At 39.5% G+C, this 25,666-nt stretch overlaps 1 protein-coding gene across 1 annotated transcript; it reads right to left on the bottom strand.

Moving 5' to 3' along the window:
* Positions 1-4,855: 4,855 nt before the first annotated feature.
* Positions 4,856-16,763, bottom strand: LOC139448977 (uncharacterized). The gene is made up of 4 exons (XM_071230475.1): positions 16,751-16,763; positions 14,212-14,478; positions 5,629-5,760; positions 4,856-5,127 (listed from the first exon to the last, which is right to left on the bottom strand). The coding sequence occupies exons 1-4, from the start codon at positions 16,761-16,763 to the stop codon at positions 4,856-4,858; spliced, it is 684 nt and encodes a 227-aa protein (XP_071086576.1).
* Positions 16,764-25,666: the final 8,903 nt, after the last annotated feature.

The raw sequence follows: 25,666 nt of genomic DNA, 5'->3' as shown, positions 1-25,666 counted from the left end.
TAAATGTCTGAGACCTGCATCACTTAGGGTTTTCTTCCCGCATTAAGCTGACACGCCGTGATATAACTTGTATACTGTTAAAAGTGGCGTTAGACCCAACTTACGCACGCACTCACTGAGTTTTACGGTCACAGGTTTGGCTTGACTTTTTTTATTCAGAACTGGAATATTGCTGACTGCGGCGTTACACTATGTTCAGTTACTCGATCACTTTTATTGCGTGACACTAATGATCATGTCGGGTTGTTCTCATCCAGCTAAAAATCCAAAGTCATGTCCCAGATTGAGGGATTAGGACTAGGAGATTATAGTCTGGTCCTGGGCTGTGCTATCCTGTAGCTGTACTGTAACTGCGCGTTTGCCATATCGAGAATGATGACAGACTACCATGCGAATGCGTCCTGCGAATGGAAAAATTCGAGGGGTCGTTCACCCATAGTCTATATTCTTTAGCTAAGACTTTGATGGTGTCGTATTCACCTTGTAAATAAAGTTTACTTTATTCTAATATATAGTCAATTCAACTCAGTTAATTGAGTACTTTGTTGGTTGGTTTGTTGTTTAACGCCGCACTCAGCATTATTCCAGCTATATGACGGCGGTCTGTAAATAATCAAGTCTGGACCAGACAATCCAGTGATCCACGCAATTGGGATCGATGACATGTATCAACCAAGTCAGCGAGCCTGACCACCCTACCACCCGATCCCGTTAGTCGCCTTTTTCGACAAGCATAGTCGCCTTTTACGACAAGCATGGGTTGTCAACTTCTAAGTAATGCCTATCAAACAATTTATTAATAATTGAGTACTTAACGTCGCCTTTACAGTATTAAAGAAGTTGTAATCCTTTAATTGTGTCTACTTACTTATGAATAATTAATGATAACGGAGTATGGCTATAAAACAGAGACCTACTGTCCAGTCTCTAGTCAGAATGGCTAATGCTTATGTTTGTGTCGAGTTCGTACCAATAGTTCATCAGCACAGTATTTCAGACACAATTTAACCCCAAAAGCGGTGTTTGTAAATGTATGACATTAAAGCTTTCATTACTTGTCGTGAGTGAGTTGGGCTTAACGCCGCTTTTAACAGTATTCCAGTCATATCACGGCGTGTCAGCTTAATGTTGGAGGAAAGCCCGAAGTGATGCAGGTCTCAGACGTTTACCACTTCGGTGAAACCCACGAGCACGGGTTTGGTGCTGACAAACCTAGAAACATAATCGGGGCGAACCAGGATTCGAACCCACAATCTTAGGTTTCTGGCGTGCCCAAGGGACGCAACACTGCATAGGGAATCGCGGCGCCTTAGACGACTGGGCCACTCTTGTAAAATGTCATCATGTAACCATTCATGTATTTGTGAACATGCTGATTGTTGTAAAACTAACGATGAAATAAAATATAATTTCTTAACACCCCTTTGTATTATATTCTATATTCATTACAATTGATCTTAGTTTTGTACTTGCAAACATAGTCAGAGCCACTACCTGAAACAGACTATAGACAACCAGGCTACAAAAATGTCAAGTAACAACTTGGTGACACACTGCTGACACTGATGCACTGGATCGACTTTAAGCTCGCTGAGAATGAACCGACCATATAACATCCCGTTTCTATCTCATTTCAAAGAGAAAAAGGAACACGCCTTATGAGAAAAATATACTGAATATTGCATACTGTTATTAACTGTTTCCTGTTACCGCTGATGCGTAAATTCTTCTGAAGTTAAAACGTGCGTCCTGGCATAGCGTCTGGATTTCGTCTTGAACGTTTAAAACCTGAACCATTCTGAACCAGGCGCCAATCAACTTCTCATTCCCACTGACAATGGATTTGTTGATCTGAATGTATGCGTATTTCCCCACAATAATAATGTGATAAAATTATTCAGTTTGAATTTCACTTTATACCATTACTTAGAAATTAAGAAAACATACAACTGTATGGATAACAAATTTTATTGCATTTTGTGACGTTTCGATGTAGATTCTAACACCGTAATCAAGTGCAGTGAGTGCGACCATACAATACAGATGTATATAAGCAGTACATTAACATTAACAACGTCAGGTAATTAATGAGAAAAGGCACAGAGGTAATTGGAAGTGTTGTCAGATGCAAAGATGCAAAGATGTAATGGCCAATCAGAATGGAATATTGTGTGTGTGTATCTTCAATTTATCGCATTGTTTCTCAGAGGTAGAAACCATCTCCCAGATGAAATATTTTTGGTACAATATTAGCTGTGCAAAAAGCCTATGATGTGGGTTTCGAGTCCCACGAAACCTGGGCTTGTACGTTTTACTGAAAAGCGTTAAAGTCCAAGACCTACAACACGTCGAGTTGTCCTCCCACATCAAGATGACACGCCATGTTGTTATTGAAATATTCCATTTATTTCATCTTGTCTCACAATGGTTTTAATCATATTTGGCTAGATCCATCACAGATTTCGCGTTCAGTGTTTATACCTATACCAAGACAGCGATTTGTGATACCTATGCATATCATTGTCTGGAATAGTTGGATAATTCAACTACACTAGTACTTTATTTATATAGGGAAAATAAGCACTGATAATCACAGGACGGTTTTGTCAAAACTTAGCATTCAGCTCACCCATTATTTCTAGAGACTGGTCACCGCACATAGCAATATTCCATCTTTAAGACGTCGGTCTGTAATTAATCGAGTCTTGACCAGACAATCCAGTGATTGGCATCATGAGCATCGATCCTCGCAATTGGAATATAATGACAAGCATCAACCAAGTCAGCGAACATGACAACCCGATACCCTTAGTTGCCTTTCACGACAAGCATAGTCACCTTTTACGGCAAGCATGGGTTGCTGAAGACCTATTCTACCCCGGAAGCGTCACGGGTACTTACGGCATGTATGGGTTCCTGAAGACTTATGCTCTACCCGGGTCATCACGGTGCCCGTGTACCATAGCATATGTCACAGTAGTAAATATCACCAAAAGAAAATGTTGAAGATAATTTCCACAATAATTTGATGTGCCCAGCATAAAGTAAAAGTGTCCTGAGTAAAATTACATACCCAAATAACTTTAAAAACATCCACCTGTGTATACATTTATCCAATAAATATTTAGTTAGGAGAGGAAAAAAATTCGGTTGTTAGGGAAAGTTCTGTATGAAGCCTTGTTATCATGTCCGCAAATATACATCCTCCGGCAAGGAGTCGTCATCTGCTGATTAGTCGCCAAAGACGTCTTTTGATCCATTCGAAAACTTACATTACTTGCAATAAATAATTGTCATGGCACTTTTCAATCCGTGCACAACTTTTAATCTCAAATATTGATTTTGTTAGAAAACAAATTACGCACGAGTTAGCACGGCTGGTTTGTCAAATTAATAATTAACAAATGTAATTCTTCGTTCTAATCAGTATTTAAATGTTAGCTCTGATTCACAATGTATTAATCTTGTATTTTCACAATGTGTTAATCTTGTATTTCTGCAAGATTTTCTTATTTTGAGTTACAAATATACAAAACACCAATATACAATGGACTTCAACACCTTATCGATTCTTCCAAGGAAACATTGACGTTTTAGTATCTTCTCACGGTGAAAGGACATGTGTAACTTTATTTCTGTTTCCGACACTGTATAAACCGCCTATGGTATCTGGTGGATAGTGTGAGTGAGTGAGTGAGTGAGTTTGGTTTTACGCCGCTTTTAGCAATATTCTAGCAATATCACGGCGGGGGACACCAGAAATGGGCTTCACACATTGTACCCATGTCGGGAATCGAACCCGGGTCTTCGGCGTGACGAGCCAACGCTTTAACCACTAGGCTACCCGACCGCCCCGTCTGGTGGATAGAGCGTTTCCCGGATAGGATTGGCAGTGGCTCGATACTCTGACAACGTCATTTCAACAGAATGTTACAAGATGGTACTCGATACCCCTGCCTCGCCCTCGGCATTGCGGAGATAAAACAAGGACCGGTTGAGTCAGTATATTATTCTGAGTGGCGTACCAATGTTAAACTGCGGCGTGGTATCTTAGGGGTCTCCTTTTAGAAAACCGGATTAGTAAAACGCGCACATACGCACGCGCACACACTCACGCGCGCAGAACCTTTCACGCACTCACACATACGTGCATTTTAGACGCAATATAAGGCCAATAATCTTAAACCCCATTCCCCCTAATCTCACCGAAGCTGTACATGAATTATCAGCAGAAAGCAGAAGAGGACTGGCAAAGCAAATATTATATATATATATATATATATATATATATGTTCCATGTGTGTTAAACACCTTTCATGGCCGTTCAAAGTTTTATTAAATTAACATGGTCACATTTCTCTTATGACATGTGTGAGTCAATATTTCTGAAAAGACCGAAATAACATCAAAAATATTTTTTTTCCAATCATTCAGTCATTTTTATACCTGATCTATTTTTCTTCCTTTCACGATACCTTGAAAATCTTAGATTATTTTTGACCGATATGTTCTTTTTATAATCCGAACTGGCAGATAAACACATAATATTGAAATTTTAATTAATAAATCGAACCTCCTAAACAGATTTAGGTGTCATCACTCGTGGGAACGAACACCCAGGAGATGGTGGTGAAGTCACGACAGGATTTTAAGGTCATTGTCAAAGTGCGATGGTAAAACATATTCGTCAGTGTTTTCTGAGGTTATTTAAAAAAAAAAACATTTTGAGAGACTTCCCGTGTATGGTCAAACTGTAAAGTTCACATCAAGGTCAACATTGTGAAATATTGTGAAAAACATAACATAGATGCACATTAAATTAAAAAGTGAAAAGATTTGAGAAAATGGAACGAGACTAAATCTCACATTCTCGAACAAAATGAGTGATTATTGTCTTATCCTCTGATACATAGTAGTCTGATGCAGCCACAGTCAGGAGAGTTGCTGCGGTGAGGTCACACCTCCCATCTGAGGTTCGCCAATCAGCTGACCGGCAGACAAAGTTGGGTGTGGCTGTACACTGATCCATGCACTGTTGTTCTGTCACGCTGATGTAGGTAGCCATGTTGTTCCCACCGATGAAGAAGCCGCGTACTGTAGTGTAATGACGGCCGTACGCAGTGCAAGCTGTAAAGAGAAGTGCCACCTTCAGAAGCCAAAACGTTTCAGAGAAGATGTTTGTTTGTTTCTTTCTTTAACGCCACACTCTGCAATAGTCAAGCTGTATGATCTGTAAATAATCACGGATGGACCAGAAAATCCAGGGATTGACAACATGGACATCGATCCGCGTAATTAGTACATGCTTACATGCATCAATCAAGTCAGCGAGTCGGACAACCCGACCCCGTTAGTCGCCTCTTAAGACAAGCAGTCGCCTTTTATTGCAGCGGGTCTTCAGTGAGGATGTTAAAAATGCATTGACACCAGAAAAACTGTGCAGCGACACTGTGACCCTGGACACATGAACTAATTTTATTATTATTTTCTTTTATTATAAGATAGTCAGCAATGCAAATTGTCAACAAAACAAAAACATTAACATTCAAATACATTCTTCACATATGCTATTATTACATAACACTAGCACTACGGTCGTAGTTATTTGAAACATGTACTTGTACATACTTGCATTGCAGGACGCCGACTGTGGTGAGAAGGACAGCCCTGGATCACACATGCACTCAGAGTTGACACAGACAGAGCGTGGCACGGAACACTCTGTGTTGCTCTGACATGAAGACCCAATGAAGCCTAACGCTGAAAGAGAAGATACGTATCCTTGAGTTGACATCTGAGGCTTTGTGGCGATGCACTGACCATGTTTCATTCATAACCACTTCTGAAATATTATGCTGCGCTTGTATTTAATGTTTAAACTTGTGGAATTTGGCATTAGTGAAAACGGAAATTTACATGACGTGAAACTACAAGGATCCAGTGTGAAATTATTCCAAGCGTAACGCAGTATGTGTGGTTTTACGCATCCTTTAGCAATAGTCCAGTAATATCACAGCGGGGGACACCCAGGGGGATCTAACGCGGAGCTTCGGCGAGACACTTTAACCAGTTGGCTACCCCAAAGCCTCATAACACAATGTTTTTACTCTTTAAAGCTCATGCATACAACTCGCATTTGAAGTATATAATAATAAATACTACTACATAAAGTCATTTCACCATAGCGAGCCAAATTTAATCGACACCAATTGTTTCCGCGAAATTAATGCAAGATCAGGACGAATATGTTGATAACTTGCATGACATAATTATTGATGACCGACGACACAACCCATTTCACAAAGCCGATACAGTGGGCATCTCACACGAGAGAGGGAACATTCTGAGGAATGAATTGGGCTCGGCAAAGGTTTCAGAATGCTGGTGACTCCTGATTCTTACCAGGTTCTTGTCTCTCGCGATCACACCACGTATCATCTCGACTACACATACCATGCCTTTAGTGCAGAGGTCGTCAGGATAATCTTTCCCTGGACCTTTCTCTGACAGTGAACCTCCAAGAACACTGACTTGTATTTCAAAGATAACATGACCACTGAATGGGGCGAGGCCTCAAACTTGCTAGTATCATGTACAATGATAAAATACCTCAGAATTTTGGAAAATAGGAACTTTAAAATCTCAATTTTGAACAAAAAAATGTGTTTTTCCCCAATTTTTTTGCCAAGCGCACCTATCCTGGATAAATCCCTGAAGTCATCCTTCAAAATATCTGATTGTATATAGACTGAAGTGACACAGACGACCATGCAAACCTAACTAATTATATGTTGTCTACATGTGATAATAATGTTGCACCTTGCACCAGCATGTGGACACGCTCATGTGAAAGCTCGGCTAACATTAGTTTGTTGAAAGTGCCAGCTAGACGCGGTTGAAAAAGGCGGCCCTGTCGGAAACATTTCCATTTTGTATGATTCTACGAGCACGAGTAAGATGCAGATTGACCAAGGCTCATAACCACCGTTATCTGGGATTCAAACTCACACTCTAAGATCTGGATCACTTAGAGCTTTATTCCCATATGTTTGTTTGTTGTTTAACCCTGCACATTGCGATATTTTGGGGCTTCTTGACAGCACGGTTATACCAGTTCTCTACGGATGAGAAGTAGGGGGATATGCAACAATCTCAAGTCTAGAAGGTTTTCTAAAATATCTTTTATCATTAAACAATGTGATCTAAAGTTCCTGGTTCATGGGGAACTTTGAAGACTTTTGTAGAAAACATTGGCGTTTTCTCTTTCCAACATACACACAGGGCGTGGTTCAGTGCAGAAAGAAGAAGCACTCTCGTACTAATTACTATTCTAATGACCTTGACCTTCAATAAAAAGTTTCGTAAATCTTACAAATTCAATGACCCACTCTAAAGGTGATATGTGCCTATTATTATATAGTTCTCACAAAAAAGTCCTCTTTGACTGTACGACCATGAGAGTGAATTTGACCTTCGATATCAGAAACAAGTATTTCAAGAACATTCCTGAGTGCAATGCACCATGTAAATCAAAGAAACAATGACAATTTAGCATATTCTTCTTAATGACCGTTGATCACAGTGAATACTAGTAATATCTTAATATTGTCTCCACTGGTCCACTGATATCGTACCATTGTCATGATTTTAGATAGGTATTCAACTGAAATAACAACTACATATTTGAGACTCCTGCAGAAAAATGTATTATCGTGAAAATGGCAAACACACTAAAAGAATTACCTTCACTCTGATCTTGTCCTTATAACTAAGTTACTTTCAACCTTTTGGAGACAGCTGCGCCGGCCTAAGGATGACATTTGCAGAGTTTCATTGACATACATAAAATGTTTCTTGACTTATCGGGGGCGGTCGGGTAGCCTAGTGGTTAAAGCGTTCACTCGTCACGCCTAAGACCGGGGTTCGATTCTCGACATGGGTACCATGTGTGAAGCCCATTTCTGGTGCCCCCTGGTATTGATGGAATATTGCTAGAAGCGGCGTAAAACCATACTCACTCACTCTTGAGTTATCGTTTTACGTTACTTTTCTTTATGTTATGACCTCGAGAATGCCCTTCAACATTGACATGACCTGTCAATCTGTCAAAATACAGAAAAAAAGATTTAAGCGCGACTTATTTCCATCATTCCACCAATGGATAGAAATAAACAAAATAGAACAGAATTCCATAAGAAGGAAGTCACATGTTACGAGACGAATTATCACTTCAACAGAAGAAAGTAACCATATTTCATTTTTCAGAAATCACAATCAAGAAAGATGATGAACTGTTTCATAATATATATACCATTTACCAAAATGTACTTTCCAGGAGTCGTCGAATGGCCGAAGTATTGCAGAGGCAATCATGCCTGTCTGTCAGAGTGTTGGTTCCATACATTTATATGGTAACATTCAGACAAAGGTACCAAATAGGATACGTCGGTCGTCAATGTCATGATGTCCCATGCTGTGACTTTTACAATTTTCACACCTTCTGATTCACTGACACTTACACTCGGCTCATCACTGATTAATATAAAGTTCATTATTATTTTTACTTTGACGCTATGGAATCTGTTTCGGCAGATATTCGAGACTGATTATTTCTGGCTTTGACTTTTGAATTTGCTGAACACTGGTACGGCAATATGACAGCTACGTATTTTCTGTAAATAGTCACCTCTAAATCTGGTTCATTAATTCAAGTGTTTGTATTTCGTTTTAACACCATGCTTAGCCATGGTTCAGTTATGTGACAGCGGCTTGAAATTAATCGAGTCATGGACCAAGAAAATACAGGGATTCAGGGTACGTAATCAACAAATCTGGCCTCCCGATCCTTTATATCAACCCCTGCAATAAGCACTGTTCTACCCAGGAATCCCCATTGCGTGTGGCACAAGGTAATACAATGGGTAATGTCGGGAGATTGTCACACGCAATCAAACAAGGATACCATTCAATGCATGACAACGTGAAATAATCTTTCCATTTTTTATTATCCGGGGCTTTCTGTCGCTAGTAAAATGATCAGTTATTTTGTCTAATGCATATGATTACTAATACGTGTTTTCCCTCCAGATAACACTCAATCAATATTTGTTCTATTCCTTCACCTTAACCAACGTTTGCATTTGCTTGAATGCATTATGGCGTCATTATTGATCACAAAAAAACATTCTAATTACTTAAAATGTTTAAGTATTTTTCATTGTTTTGTATTCGAGCATCTGAGCAGAACTTTTGTGCACTCTGTGGGTGCACAAAGTACAAAAAATCTAAGATTCCTTTTCTTTAAAATTCGTCATTAACACTTTTAGGTAACGTCGATAATAACCATAACACGTGTGACATTAGTCCATCAAACCTTCATCATTCTTAACAAAGACTATTTCGTATCGGATCATGAACAGCTTGTAGCATAGAATGTTTATAAAGACCGCTTGTATCACAGAATGTTTATAAAGATAGAAAGGCTTTTTTGTACCAAGTGCATGAAATCAATGCATTACCTTACTGACTTGATGCCCAAAACGGTGTTATTTAGTTTCGACTAAATTTTGTTTGTTTGTTTGTTGTTTAACGCCACACAGCAATATTCAAGCTTTATGACCGCGCGCTCTGTAAAACAGATAGATCCTGGACTAGACAATACAGTGATTGACATCATGATCATCGATCTGCGCAAAAAGGAGACGATGACCTTCATCAACAAATTCAGCGAGCCTTACCACCCGATCCGGTCAGTCTCCTCTTACGACTAGCATATTGGGATCGATGACGGGGATCAACCAAGTCAGCGAGCCTGACCACCCGATCCTGTTAGTCGCCTCTTACGACAAGCATGGGTTGCTGAAGACCAATTCTAACCCGGAATCTTCACAGGACTCTGACAGAAGAGGAATAGCACAATTATCAACAATTTCTGTTTAACAACAGCAACATTAATGAAATATACTATAAATTCTTTTCAGCTATTCTTAATCATGAAGCCCCGATGAATGTAAAGGAACGTTCAATTCACAGCATCACGTCGGTAAATCCATGTTTTATTCACTGTACTACACATGCTCAAAAACACTAAATTTGTATGTGTACTGATATAATAATGTACAGCAAGGCAAATCCTTATCGATCCATATGATGGAACAAAGTAAACACATTAGAATAAGTGTACTTTTTTCTTCCTTTTTAAGATTTTATTTCTTTTTGGAAGTGTACTTGTTGCCTTGGAAGCAACTGATGCCTAATATTTATGAAAAGTTTCACAAAACACTGAACGGTTTTTTTGGTAGACTACGGAAATGAACCTGCTTCTCTGCTGAAGTTAGTTCTATTGCTACTAGGGAAACCAAAAAGGTACAACGGCACTGTAGCTGTGAAGTTAAACCAACAGTGAATTTCAACAGATTTGAGCAAAATCTAATGTCATCGAAAGACGAAACACACATGTATAGCTTCCTCATGTAGAAAGTTCAAAGAATATGTGTTAAAATCTAAAAATGTCATTTATGAAAAGATGGCAAATGTCAAACTAGAAAATTTCACTGGACATTTATGGTTCGTTCTCACTGCAGATAATTAAAAGTGACAAAACTCTTGACGTTAGGTGCTCCACTGGTGCAACTGGTCGCTAACACATACAAAGCGCAAGTACAAGTTTAACCCGAACGAACACGGGAACATAATATGGTGAAATAGGGAATTGCATCGAACATTATTTTGGTAACTGACACGTAAAATTTGGAAATGTCCTCCACGTGTCTACCATAGAACTTGTTGAAAGCTTTACTAAGGAACGTTCATTATTTATTACATCGTCAACAAGTGGATCATTACACACAAAAGTGAAAAGAGAAGTGACGATACATAATTAATTCTTAACTGCCTATCGGCGGACTCATCTGTACATAGATCTTACAACACGACAGCTGAATTAACAGATAGACATTGTGAGTGAGTGAGTTAAAGTTTAACGTCACATTGGCAATATTTCAGCCATAGCGTGACGAAACAAAATTTGACATTAACAAGATATTTTAAACTGTATAAAATTCTGCCGACGAAGGGCAGTATAATAACTAGAATATCACAGATTTACATACGACTAGTTAGAGAGCATGTAAAAATATATTATCTTTTTGTAACACAATATAAAAACAGGTTATAGATCGCCAACAACTGAAGGTAGATCACCATGCTAGGGTCCATGGGGACTTACAGTACTTTTGCTACCTGCATGGACATCAGCTGGATTTACATCAACCCTTCAGTTGTTGGCGATGGCTGACAATTTTAGCCACACATTAAAATAACACATATGCTACGATTACAAAAACGTGGTAGAAATAAATATACTTTGACAGACGTGGTCTTACAGATAGACATTGTGTATGGTCAATGAAAATTTAGTACGTTCGATAGAAATTAATGTCCAAAAGAAAGTATACCAAGAGTTTTAAAGACGATGGAAGAAAAACATAGGCATCTAGAAAGCCAATATGTATACTTTTCACTGGAGTTGTGTGTTAACACAATGGGCAAATGCTCATGTTATCCACGACTGACTGAGACAGAAAGATACTTGGGGCCAACCATGACAAGTTTTACAATATCACAACACGACTTTAAAAATTCTGAAAGCACATTCAAAACCAAGTTATTACTCAGTATGTCCACCTTGTGCATGCGCGCCTGAACAGAAGCACACCGATAACGTTGGGAAGTAATCTGCTGCCATTCCTCAAGGAGACATTGTTCCAATGGACGGTTGACTGGAGAAGGTGACCCTTTTCATGTTCGATGGGTTTTATATCAGGACAGGGTTAAACATGAATGTTTGCGTTGTTCAGAAAGTTCTGTGTGAACGTTTCCATGTGTGGTCTCACATTCTCTTGCTAGAAGACAGTGTCACGTGGCTGTTGCTGAATGAATTATTGGATCCAGAACTGTCTCCTCAAGAATCCCAGATAATAGTTCAATCTCACTGCTGAGACCAAAGCTATCCTAACAGCTTTGACCTATTTTAACCTCAAACCCCAAATCATTATCTTCCGTGATTCCAAGTCTTGCCTTCGGACACTTAATAGTGTCACCTCAACTTACTCTATAATTCTAAATATTTTAGAACTATATAATGATCTGTCTACTGGCCAATTTGACATCGTCTTTTGCTGGTTACCAAGTCATGTAGGCATAAAAGGTAACTCAATAGCCGATGCTGCAGCTAAAGCAGCTCTTGACAAACCATTATCTCAATTCCTTATCCAGTACAGTGATTTCAAACCAACCATCAAGAGTTATACACGGGATATAATGCAAACAAAGGTGGGACACCCAAATAGGAAGTAATAAACTTCACGAATTGAAGCCAACAATCAGTCAAACCTACTTTGGTTGTCAGTCAAGACATGATGAGATCGTTTTACGACGATGTCGTATTGGCCACGGTAGGTTTACCCACGGTGATAATAGCAGGTGAGAACGAACCTCCCAAGTGTATCCATTGTGATGAAAGCTTCACCGTCAAGCATATATTTCTTGACTGTGTGGACTTTGCAATCGCAAGGGATTCACATTATCAAAGCGTAAATCTGAAATATGTCGTAAATCCTACTGGGGGATCATGCAGGAAGCAGAGGTACCGTAAGGACCCATGATCCCCAGCGAGGTGGCCTAGCTTTGGTTGTAGGTGGCCTGTAGCCCATGTTCAAAACTGTATAAAAAATATATCGTCCTGCTCAGATGTGTTTGAAAAATGTGTTTTTAAATATAACTTTGCATCTATTACTCATTTATGAATATATCAACTCGCCTGGCCGATGCGAACCTGTTACGTCGGTTTTAACGTGTCAGGAGATGAATAGTCTGGATGTAGCTGGATGTAGTGGTCTTCAGTGTGCGTGGTCACCCGTGGTCTCCTGCTTTTAGGCATGTCTGATGTCTCTCCTGTCTGTTTTTTTGTAAACGTTGCATCAATCTGGTAATGGTGACACTAGTGCATAGAACGTTTTTGCAATGGCGGCGAGCGTGGCATATTTTCCTTCTGCGTTAGGTTGAAGTGTTCATAACGTGCCGTGTCACCAGTGTTATATTGTACTTAGCCCAAAGTCGTTGTGGCAAAATGCTTGATGTTCACAAAAATCTCATTTTTCGAGCTTTTTGTCAACGAATATGGTTGTATTCGTGCGATATATTTAAGTCTTAATTTATAGTATTTTCTTTAAGTCATCAAAAGAGTGGAAACCATTTTGGTTGATATTGTTTCTTTTTAACATTAGTTTATGATTTGATATTGAGCAATATCTATATAAAGGTCTTCACTGAAACCAAGCGAGATCGACACTTTATCGACAAAACTAGTGACGTCGGTTCCAGTATGGATTCCACAAATGCTCACGAAGTTGGCCCCTGGGATTGATGTGACTCATTGGATATTGGAAAACGGTTACTGAACGCTCCGAAATGTCACTTATATGACAGTAACAATTTCTGAATGTGCTTTATGTATGTTGAGTGAGTGACTTAATATTTAACGTCACATCGGCGATATCTTCAGCCATACCGTGACGAGAAGTTTATATACATTAATAACACATATATTTATATTACATAAAAACCTGACACAGATAGACGTTACAATAACTAGTATATCACAGATTCGGCTTAAAACTAGGTGAGAATATTTACATGAGAAAGTATTATTACAGTTCCTTTGCTTCCTGCATGGACTCTGGCAGGATTAATATCACCCTTCAAATCACTAACAATAATTTAATAAGTTAAGCCTAAGATTAAAATGACGCAAATACTACGTTTATAAGTCTGGCATGCATACAAATACCTCGAATGATGTGGAACTTACATACCCTCTTGAGTGGACAATAATTTTACTCTACTTTAACACCTCGAGGGTACAACCACTAACAATCTAAGTAACTAATCAGCACTACCAATATACAAAATAACACACTATATACCTCAAACTTTTTGTGTTTTAAAAGCACAATATTAAATGAAAAAATACGACTAAAAGGTCCTTGACTGTTTTTAGACGATAATATTTATCCCTTGAGATTGAAAAACGTTCATGTTGAACATAATCATGTACAGTTTATTATACATACATATATCTACCTAGACGGCGGTGCTCACCTGCACACTCATTGATGGATAGTACAGACAACAATTTCTTAAGAACAATACCTTTTTCTGTCTCATACAGAATATATCCCGGAGCCGGGTCACTCGTGGAGTTTGAGTTGAAGGTGGTGGCGTACCCTCGACAGACTGATTCTCCTGTGTTCACTTGATAACTAACACAGGTTTTGTCTCGGAAACAGAAGTTGGCACATTCTAGTTTCTTCGTGGAATTCATCTCCCACAACAGCCTATGGAAGAAGAGATGATTATCAAGCGTCGATGCCTGAACATGTTGATGATTACCACACTCCTGATCAAATAGTGTTGAATCTGCAGAATACGTCAACCATAAAGCCAGGATATGAATGTGAGTAACGTCCATACTTTTCGAACCAAACGCAGTTCCTACAGTAGTTTATGTACATCCGAGTGTACTGAAGAAAGCGGTACGATATAAATCAGCTACCAGTCGACTCTAGTGTTACGAGAATAAAATTGTTTGAAGACAATCAATAAGCCCACAGTATGTAGGGGAATGGAGTGAATATTTACATACCTGGGAGTGCTTGCCTTAAACCATCAAGTAAGTTTCAAGGGGGTGAATGCATAATTAATCTGATAAAATCAGCATTTACATTCACGCATCGACGCATTGTTGACGACAAAGACAAAAGTCATGAGTGGAATGTTTCTCAAATTGATAACAAATATGTTCAAATAATGAGGTAGTCTTTGTAGTGATCGACTGCCGTCGTTTATTACAAACACCAGTATCTAAAATACATCTTCAGTCAAGTAAACTTGGCCAAACGTTAGTTTCGTGACTCGATGCATCAAATGAATACTGAACAAATCAAAACATCGGCAATGGTTCAGAGAGAACAAATCATGCATTAAGACAACTCAAACATTTATATTGGTGAGTGAGGCGTTAAACAAAAACATTTACAGGGAAGCAGTGAGGGAACTCTGACATCTTTAGAAGTCTTATACAGTAGCAAGGCTATGCCACCAGCCCAAACTACAAAACGACGAGACTGCATCAAAATAGTATCATTATTATTCTCAAAAGTGAGGAGGGATGAAAATAAAGTGAAAAGGGAGTAACAATAATACCATCAAACATAACGGGGCAGACATCAATCACACTCTGCTCTTGTATACGATAACCTCTTATGTGCAATAACAAATTACATACGTGCAGCATTTAAAGTGACCAATTCAAGAGATAATATTTCCGTTTTTCATATTTTAGCCAAGATACTTACAAGAGAGTTCAAAGAAAATTCCACATTTTTGACATAAACCTTATGATCTATGTATTCCCACCAATATTATACCGCACTTGTCAATGTAATATGGGACGGTGTGGTAGCCTTGTGGTTAAAGCGTTGGCTCTTCACACACAACATTGCGTAAAGCCTATTTTCCGATGGCCCCGTCGTGACATTTCTGGAATATTGCTAAAAGTGTCGTAAAACAATACTCACTCTCTTACTGTAAGTGTAATGATCATGATATTGAAACAGAAGTGGTTATAGTTTAGTTATTCAGGTAGAGGACTATATTTTCAGATCCAAACTGGCATAGGCATATGTGAGGTCGACTGATCGATAAAGTCAGGTTTCTGCTGAGGTTAGAGTTGCATGCTTCTTTTCCTCCGTTGATGATCAGTCGATACAGCCTCAGAACCTTCCCAATGTCACAATATCGGGTCGGATAAAGTCTTAAGCAACCTCCCCATGAACGCAGTACACTTATCAATGACAGTGATGCTCGAAACTTTACCCACCACCGAATAATTAAAACCTTTCAAAAAATTCCGTCCCGATTTTCAATATGGAAGCCCCTTTGAAAAACCTGTTGCCCCATTATTTATCAAAATGTACTGAATTTGTTAATATGGTTTTACACAACTTTCAGCAATATTCCGTCAATATCAACGTCGGAGACACCAGAAACGGACGTCACACATCGGATCCATGTGTGGAATTGAACGAGCTCAATCAGTTGTCTACCCCCCACTACGCCAAAATGTAATGAAATTTTGTGTGTCTTTAGATAGCGGAAGTCTTATTCCGTTAATCATGTTTTGATCATGCCGTTAATGTCCTTCCCAATACAGCTGTGCACTGCCAACCACGCTTCTCTGCTGAACATAGTCATTTCTTTGTATTTAAGTGGGGCTTTAAACTAACAGGCACTACGGAGAAAATTAATATTGCAATACTATCATATAAATTACATACAAAAAAGACACAGCAATCAACAACCACATTAATTACAAGTCTTTGAAAGGCATTTATTAGTGATGCACATGTATTGATGTCAACTTATTTATTATAAGGAACAGACATTACTGCGTTGGAATGTTGCTGAGCGATGCGTTAAAACAACAATCAAACAAACGATTAAAGTAATACCCTGACCAGATCTGGCTAGAGTTAAGTGAGAACATCACACCAAAGTTAAATACAAACAATTAATTATTCACATACAACTTTAGGCATCGTCGTGAAACGACCTCATAATGTCTTGACTGACAACCCAAATAGATATGACCGATTGTTCGTTTAGATTGATGAAGTGTATTGATTCCTACCTGGGTGTCCCATCTTCTTTGCATGAGATGCCAAGTATGACGTTTGACGGTCGGTTTGAAATCGCTGTACGGGAAAAGTGGTGGAGATAACGGTTTGTCAAGAGCTGCTTTAGCTGCAGCATCTACTTTTGAGTTACCTATTATGGCTACATGACTTGGTAACCAGCAAAAGACGATGTCACATTGGCCAATAGAAAGAGTGAGTGAGTTGGGTTTAACGCCGCTTTCAACATTATTAGTTATATCGCAGCGTGTCTGCTTAATGTGGGAAGAAAGCCCAAAGTGATGCAGGTCTCAGACGTTTACCACTTCGGTGAAACCCACGAACACGGGTATGGTGCTGACAAACCTTGAAACATAATCGGGGCGAATCTGGATTCGAACCCACAATCATAGGTTTCTGGCGCGCCAAAGGACTCAACTTTGCACAGCGAATCGCGGCGCGTTAGACGACTGGGACACCCGTGCCCCCTTCCAGTAGAAAGATCATTATATAGTTCTAAAATGTCTAGGATATTAGTGTGATATGATGAGACACTTTTAAGTGCCTGAGGGCAAGATGATGAATCAGAAAAGATGATATCTATAGATTGTTTTTTATGTAGATTGAGGCACTACTGGAGAGCAATCTCCTCTTGGTGAGTGCTTGGTATTGCTAATCACTCTTCCCCTGTGTGGACACGGGGTAGAATGTGTCCTCAGCACCCCATTGCTTGTCATATGAGGCGACTAAATTTGGAAACCTGTTTGACGTGGGTTGCGCCCTTGTGTCGGCGGAGGACGGGTGTCTGGTAGTTGAGTGCACTGGTTCCTGGAACAGTGTTCCTTTGCCCAACACACCACTTGAACCTTACTTCGCCTACACGGGTAGTAGGATGGGCCCGGTCTTATCAATCGGCTGGTCATGCCAAGCCATGTGCATAAAATTGTGTATGCACACACGTGATTTTCATAAATGTTATATTTAGACTTAGACTTTAGAAGGCAGTGGCTCATGGACCAATCTGGTAATGGTTACCTCCAAATTAGTATGTATCCAATTTCTTGTCATAGGCCGACCCAGTGGCATTGGTATACAAATATTGCTGTTTGCGTCATATTTGCTGGAGTCTAACACTCCTGTATCTGTGGTGAATGCATGTTGGAGATCCGGTGAAACAAAACATCGCTCTTTGTGGCACTTCTTACTGGGTGGGGAGCAAGGGTGTTGAATTCCTGTATTTCATCATGTCTCACAAACACATACATTACATCCTGCAACAGACGTATGTAGCATTAGGTCTGTCACTCACAGATTTTACTTTACTGGACGAGCGTGAAAGTGGAAGTGATCATTTTCCCCACAGTACTAAAATCTATTCTTTCAACTGATGAGCCTTCTTCAATTTTAATAGAGCAAACTGGCCCTTAAATCGTTGTTTTGAAACACTGAAACCTGAAACTTTCCAAAACATTCTAGACGCTATTCAGATGATCTAAGAACAACTGAAACACATAGCTGATGTAACCATGTCCTCTGTGAACCCGCACAATCGCAAACCAATGGTTCAGCGATGATCGCCAACATGCTGGAAAAAGGCAGAATATTTTCCACCGACACCCTACGGTCCATAATTTAAATATTGTTAAAAAAATAGTACAAAGGCTAGACGACAATTTAAACAAAATAAACGTCAGTCTTGTAAAAATTATGTATCCGGAATCAATTCACGCACATCTTTATCAAAGGTGTGGAATATGATTCAAAGAATTAAAGGCAAGGGTTCTAAATCCAGCATCACAAAGATGGTAATGAAATATTAAAAGATAAATCTGATATAGCAAATAAATTAGGTGAACCTTTAGCCAAGCATTCTTCATCAACCATCTATGATCCTAAATTTCAGAAATGTCAGGAACAGGTATCTGGTATTCGATGAAATATAGTCCTGGATCCAATGATAGTGACTCTGGCAACAGCGTCACTATCCTTGGATCCATCTGTAAATATAGATTTGTAAGTTTTGTATGAGGATCGTGATCGTAATTGTTTATATGCTTGCAGATAAATTTGTTTCAGTTTTTTTTTAATTTGTTGGAGGAAGGTCTACCTCAGGTCTGACAAATTGCAATAGACAAAAGGAATAGGAGGAATAGACAAAAGCCGGTATGGAAATATTATATCTAACTTAATATTATCATCTCCAATGTGGGACTTGATCCAAATGCCAAGCGAAGGTACAAGCTTTGGCTTGTTGTGAAACAGTCCGTTATTAAGAGGATGAAAGACGCAGTTTTAAACTGGATTTGAAGCAAAGGACATATTCACAGCAATAGAATATATCAATAACCAGTCAAAACATAAACAATTTATTATATTTTCAGACTCACTCTCTTGCCTTCAAGCTATTAAAATCTAGCTTGTACTCATCCAAGTTTAATCAAATTTTTCGAATTGTTTAATGTTCTTGCTACTGGTCAATACGACATCGTTTTTTGTTGGTTACCCATCCATGTTGGGATCGTTGGTAACACAATGGCTGCTGCTGCCGCTTAGGCGGCACTTGACAAATTTGAGGCACCTCTTCTTATACCGTACAGTGATTATTAACCTGTAATTAGATGTTATATCAGAGATGGTGCTCTACCTTCCGTTGGTGGCGATCTATAACCCGTTTTCATATTATGTTGTTGAATGGTAATTTGTTTTTATATATGCTTTCAAACTAGTTTTACGTAAATCTGTGATATTCTAGTTATCATGCTGTCCTTCCATGACAGAATTTGACATATACTCAACAACAAAAGTTCCTGCGACACCAATATTTTAGTGTATTTTTCAAACAAGTAAAGTTTGGTTGCTACAGAAAAGCATGCATTCCATGCAAAAGTTGCCTTTAATGCAAGCCCCATGCATTTAACTACCCAAGAATGGGTATAAAAACTTGTTCGTTAACGGGATTCCATATGCATTGATTGGCATCGGGCTGACAACAACCACTCAGAAGAACAACAAAATTACGCAACTATTCAACATTACGAAATGCCACGCCTGTCCACAAATGAGCGTCTGCGAGCCATTGGTATGCTTGAAGCAGGATCGAGTCAACGTGATGTTGGAAGACAATTTAACGTCCACGGAAACACCATTTGGTGTTTATGGCAACGTTGGCAACAGACGAATGCAGTGAGAGACCATCCTCGGAGTTGCAGGCCACGCGTAACCAATAATCGACCAGACAAATGGATTCGAACAACACACCTACGAAATCGATTCCAGGCAGCAACAGTGACTGCAAGAACCATCCCCGGCCTCAACGAATATCTACACAAACCGTACGTCGCCGCCAAGTGCAGGGATTGTCGCCAGAAGACCCCCCAGACGTCTCATTTTGACAGGAAACCACCGTCAAGCACGTCTACAGTGGTTCAGACAGCGTCTACTCTGGACGGCCATGCAGTGGGGACAAGTTCTATTCTCTGACGAGTCTCGCTTTCACCTCAGCGACAGCGATGGACGGATTCGAATATACCGACGTCGAGGTGAACGTTACGTCAATCATTGTGTCATGGAAGAAGATCTGTTCGGGGGCGGCAGTGTTATGGTATGGGGTGGGATTACCCCAAGACAGAGGACCCGTTTGATAGTGATAGAGGGAAATTTCATTTCTACCGTTTTTGCGTCGTCATGGCCGATGCATTACCTTTCAACATGACAACGCCCGGCCTCATATTGCTCGACTTGTTCAGGATTGTCTTCAACAAAACAACGTTAATGTCATCCCCTGGCCGGCTCGCTCCCCCCTTTCTCTCACCAATCGAGCACATGTGAGGTGAGATGGATCGGCGCCTTCGACGTCAACCACGTGTTCCACAGACTCTCCAGGAACTTCGAAACATGCGCCAGCAGATATGGACAGATATCCCACCGGACTTTTTGCGAAGCTTGGTCCATTCCATGAGACGAAGATGTGTTGCTTACATCACAACCAGAGGTGGACACACGCGCTATTTATTTGGACATTTTGGCAAGTTCATGTTTTTTTATGAAATCAAACATTTTCTGAAGTCAGTATGGCAAATTAAACCATTTGACGTCTTACAGGAGTCTTTTATCTGTTGCAAACCGAAATTGTTTCACATTCGGTAAAAAACTTAACTTTGCATTAAATCTTATTCAATGTCACAGGAACTTTTGTTGTTCAGTACATTTGTTGATATACCAAAGGAATAGTTTCAGCCTTTTTGAGCTGAGTTAGACTGAGATCTACTTCTGGCTTCACCATCTGCCAGGGAGAAGACAGAAGTCGGTAGGGTGATATAATATTTAGATCTATTTTAGCTGCAATGATTTGTGGTTGAATTCTAATTCAAAGTGGTGGAATCAAGTTGGACAGATTCCGAAACTTGTTTGAATATTGAGGATGGAAAACGCAACTGTATGCTGGATTTGATTTATTTGAGTGCAATTTAGTAATGTATTGCAGTGAAGGTTTCATGCGGCGCTGTTCAAGTGAAGGTTCATCAGCCTCCACATACAAACTGTCCACGAGAGAGGTACTAAATGCTCCAGGACAGAGCCTTAGGCCTTGATGTTCTATTGTGTCTAATTTGTACAGCCTCCACCATATGCGATCGAACCATAGTCTAGTTTGCAGCATATCAACGATCTGTACAAGTGAAGGAGCGTTGTCTAATCCCCTCCCCACTCAGAATTTGAAACGACTTTTAACAAGTCGAGAGCCTTCAGGCACTTTGCCTTTAGGTATTCAATGTGTGGTACAAATGTGAGATGACGGTCAAATAAGAGGTCGAGGAATTTGGCGTCCTCTACAAAAATGATAGGAGTACCACCTAAAAATAAATCTGGATCCTTTTGAGGTTTATATTTACTACAAAAGTGAATACAATTTGTTTTGAATTCAGAAAAATTGTAGCCATTTTCGTTGGACACATTTTTTATTTTCCTTAAGACAGAGCTGTAGCTATTATATTCATATTCTTAACACATGAAATGTTGAAATCGTCCACAAAACGTGAACAATCAACGCTATTGCTTAATGCTTTAGTGAGACTATTAATTTTGGTGCTGAAAAGTGTGACTGATAGTATGCTGCCTTGATGGATGCCCTGATCTTGATCGAAATGATCAGACAGGGTAGTGCCGACTCGTACATGTAATTGGCTGTTGTTAACAGGCTTAAGATAAGAACTGAGTTAATCTGCCCCTCAATCCAAATTCGTGCAATTCTTTTAAAATACCATGTTTCCACGCTGTATTATATGCCTTATCAAGGTCGAAAAAGATTGATAGAGTATGTTTCTTGTTTACATTAGATTTTTTAATAAATGATTCTTAACGCACCAAATGGTCAATGGTACTTCTGGTTTTTCGGAAACCACACTGGATGTCACTCAGGAGGTCGCCAAGTACCAGACTAATCGATTGTTGACCATGCGCTCCATGGTGTGTTTTACAAACACAGCTAGTTAATGACAAGATTGATCTCTATGATCCCGTCCTGGCTTTGGTACATGTATGATGATAGCATTGTGCCACGAAGGAGGGAAATCTCCCGCTGTCCATCTATCATCAAATATCTTAAGGAAAATTTCCAAGCATGAATCGGGCAAGTGTTTCAGGAGCTGATAGTGTATGTTGTCGGCTCCTGCTGCAGTGTCATGAGCTTGGCCTAGGGCAGTATGTAGGGCAGGGAGTGAAATATTTCGTTGTAGTCCTCACCATTATCAGAGCTACAATTTACTTGTTTCTTATCCTGTTGTTTTTGAAACCTCTGAAACTGGTTATAGTTGGAAGATGACTTTACCAAGCTTGTTGACAATTTCAGATTTAGTGGTTAATGGTGTATTGCCATCTTTGAGATGGTGAACTCTAGTTTTGGATCCTTTGCCCTTAATCGTTTGAATCATGTTCCTCACCTTGGAAACAGGCGTGTGGGAATTGATTTAGATACTTAGTTCCTCCAGGATTGACGTTTATTTTGTTTACAGGTACGTCTCGCTGTAGCGCCCGTGATTTTTGACATCATTCAAGTTGTGGACGGTGGGGTATCGACAGAAATATTTCTTGGCTTTCTTCCTATTTTTCCTAGCTTGTTTACAATCATTTTCAAACCATGGTTTACGTACATGAGGGTTTACAGAGGACTTAGGAATGCTTCCGTCTCCAATAACTTTTGATATATCTAGGAACATCTCTAAAAATCTCAGATGTTAATTTTTCTAATAATTGGCTTTTGTAAAGTTTCACTGTGTCGAAGATGGTCAGTCAGAGGGATAAATAGTTAATAGGAATTAAGTATTGTTGGAAAATGGTAACTTCTACAAATGTCATCAAAGACCGACCATGCGAATTCGGATAGCTACATTTGTTTACCAAAAGGAAATGCTCTACTAGTTCGGCCCATGACAGAACACTGGGGACATATTGAACTCGGAGGTTGACATCACAAGATGTCCATGTACCACTGCCTTCTGGCAATATTTAGATTTGCATAAGTTGGAGTATATTATTACATCATATAAAAATTGTTAAATATGGTAAATCTAAAGTGATGCTTTTCCATGCACTTGGCATGGCGTGCGCAACCGCCTTGGTGAAGTAAGGGTTGAAGTCGTGTGTAGGGGAAAAGGAACATTGGTTCAGGCTCACTAACTGGTTTGGGAGTCTGAGACTCAACGTTTTTGACAGTATTAGGATTGGGTGGAGTCACAGACGAAAGTGTCACAGCTGTGTTCTGTGAGGAAGCGGTAGGCATTGGCTGAAAGAGACTTGACCATGTCAGATCAGTCTGGCAGTCGATAGAGGTAGTTGTGACAGGAGGACGAGAGACAGCAGCAGAGTAAGAAATGGCAGAGGTGGTTGCAGTAGTACCAACAACCCTCTGTTTTGCATCATGGTGTGAGAGATTGTGTTCAACTTTGACTTTCATTATTTGTGTTTTGTGTTTCTACACAGGGCAGGATTTAGATGTGGCCATATGGTTCCCACCGCAGTTTGAACACTTCATATCATTCATGCAGTCAGTGGCCTCGTTCTTGTCAACGCAGCGGTAACAAACAGCAGAGGCATGGCAGGACTTGGATCCATGTCCGAACGCAGGTGTAGCATCGGAGTGGATTGGGATGCACACCCCCACTCCAATGCTACATTAACCAGCTTTGATGGATTGTTGATTTTTTGAACGAGCAAAAGTGAAGAGATAGGTGAAGAGATAGGTGTTGGTTATCAAATTGACAGATTGTTGATTCTCTACAAGGAGAGTGTCTGAAGCTTGATGACATTCGTAACCTCTACGCAGATACTAGATTGCAAATGGATTCAATTTGATGGGTTCTTTGTCCAAAGCTTCAATTTCAAAGAATCGGCCCAATTGTCAGATCGCATGGAAGTAGTAGTAGTAGTCATATTCTATGTCTTCGTTTTGAACTCTTTTCCCCACCAACCAGTGTCAAGGACACTCTTATGCTGTAGCGGATATCAAACATGCAAAGACCGAGGATAAAATTGCGTCCCTTGGGCACGTCAGAAACCTATGATTGTGGGTTTGAATCCTGGTTCGCCCCGATCATGTTTCTAGGTTTGTTAGCACCATACCCAAGCTCGTGGGTTTCACCGAAGTGGTAAACGTATGAGACCTGCATAACTTCGGGCTTTCCTCCCACATTAAGCTGACATGCTGCGATGTAACTTGTATACTGTTAAATGTGGCCTTAAACCCAACTCACTCAGTGTTTCGAAACTAAACATATCTTGTCTTCGACATATATTACGCAAAATCTTATTGGCATGTCTTCAAGAGCTTGCTCAAGGCAATGGTGACTTTATACATGTCTGTCCTGGAAATCTTGTGTAAGAGAATACTTTAACTGTTTGACCTTGATATCTTGTATGAAAGGTCACAATCCCCTTAAGACAATGGTGTCATCACAATGTAAATACGTTAAGACAAGGTAAATTGTGCCAGAGAGACAAGTTTATTCAATAATATTTGACCTAAAGTACTTAAAGTACAACACTGATACAACACAATATTATCTTTTTTACAAAACAGACAGTACATCTTCTTAACGAAAGAAAGTGTAACATTAAACAGTAACATTTCAAATGTAAGGAAGATAATATATGGATGTCAACTTCTTTATTATGAGGAACATAATGTTTCACAAAGAAGACTATATACATCAGGAGACACCAGCCAGCCATGAACCGGGACCAGGGAACCTATCTTCCCAGTGCTTGGGACTTATTGCTTTGATCTTTGTTGGTGCTAATCACCTAGCTTGCTTCTATTTGCCCTTTGATATGTCCATTCTCTCACCTATCAGTACTTATTACCCCCAGCCTCCCGTTTGCCCAGTGTCAGTTACCGATTATTTATCTGTGATACTTTAGTACTGGCTTCCATACTATCAGCGCTAATTACTGTAAAGTGTTGACTTCCACTGTCTGTTGCTAATCACCTTTTAGCGCCAATCATCTGTTGGCTTCCCTTGTCAGTTTCTACTCTTTGTTATTTTCCACCTTTTGTTATCTTATTAATTGTGTTGTTCTTACATGTACATCTATATGCTCTCTGCCTCACGGCATTTATTCCCCTGATGAAGGAGTAAGCATATACTCCGAAACGTTGTGTTCTTCATAATAAAGAAGTTGACATCCATATATTATGTTCCTTATGTGTATGACTTCTAAATGCCTTTCACAGACCTGATATCAGATGTGGTTTAAACATATTTTTATTTCAAAAGAAATCTGGATCGGTAAACAAGCAAAACTTGCTCATGTAAATACCTCTCCAGGTAATAACTTTATAACAGCTGGTTATATATAAGATTATACGTAAGATAGTGCTAAACATGAACATACTAAATCAACAAATGAAATATATGAAGCCAATACATGTGGTGTCTGTG

The sequence above is a fragment of the Haliotis cracherodii genome, unplaced genomic scaffold, assembly GCF_022045235.1.
Source record: "Haliotis cracherodii isolate W230 unplaced genomic scaffold, xgHalCrac1.p SCAF_7, whole genome shotgun sequence".
NCBI classification, from domain to species: domain Eukaryota; kingdom Metazoa; phylum Mollusca; class Gastropoda; order Lepetellida; family Haliotidae; genus Haliotis; species Haliotis cracherodii.
This window is presented reverse-complemented; position numbering and strand designations above follow the sequence as displayed.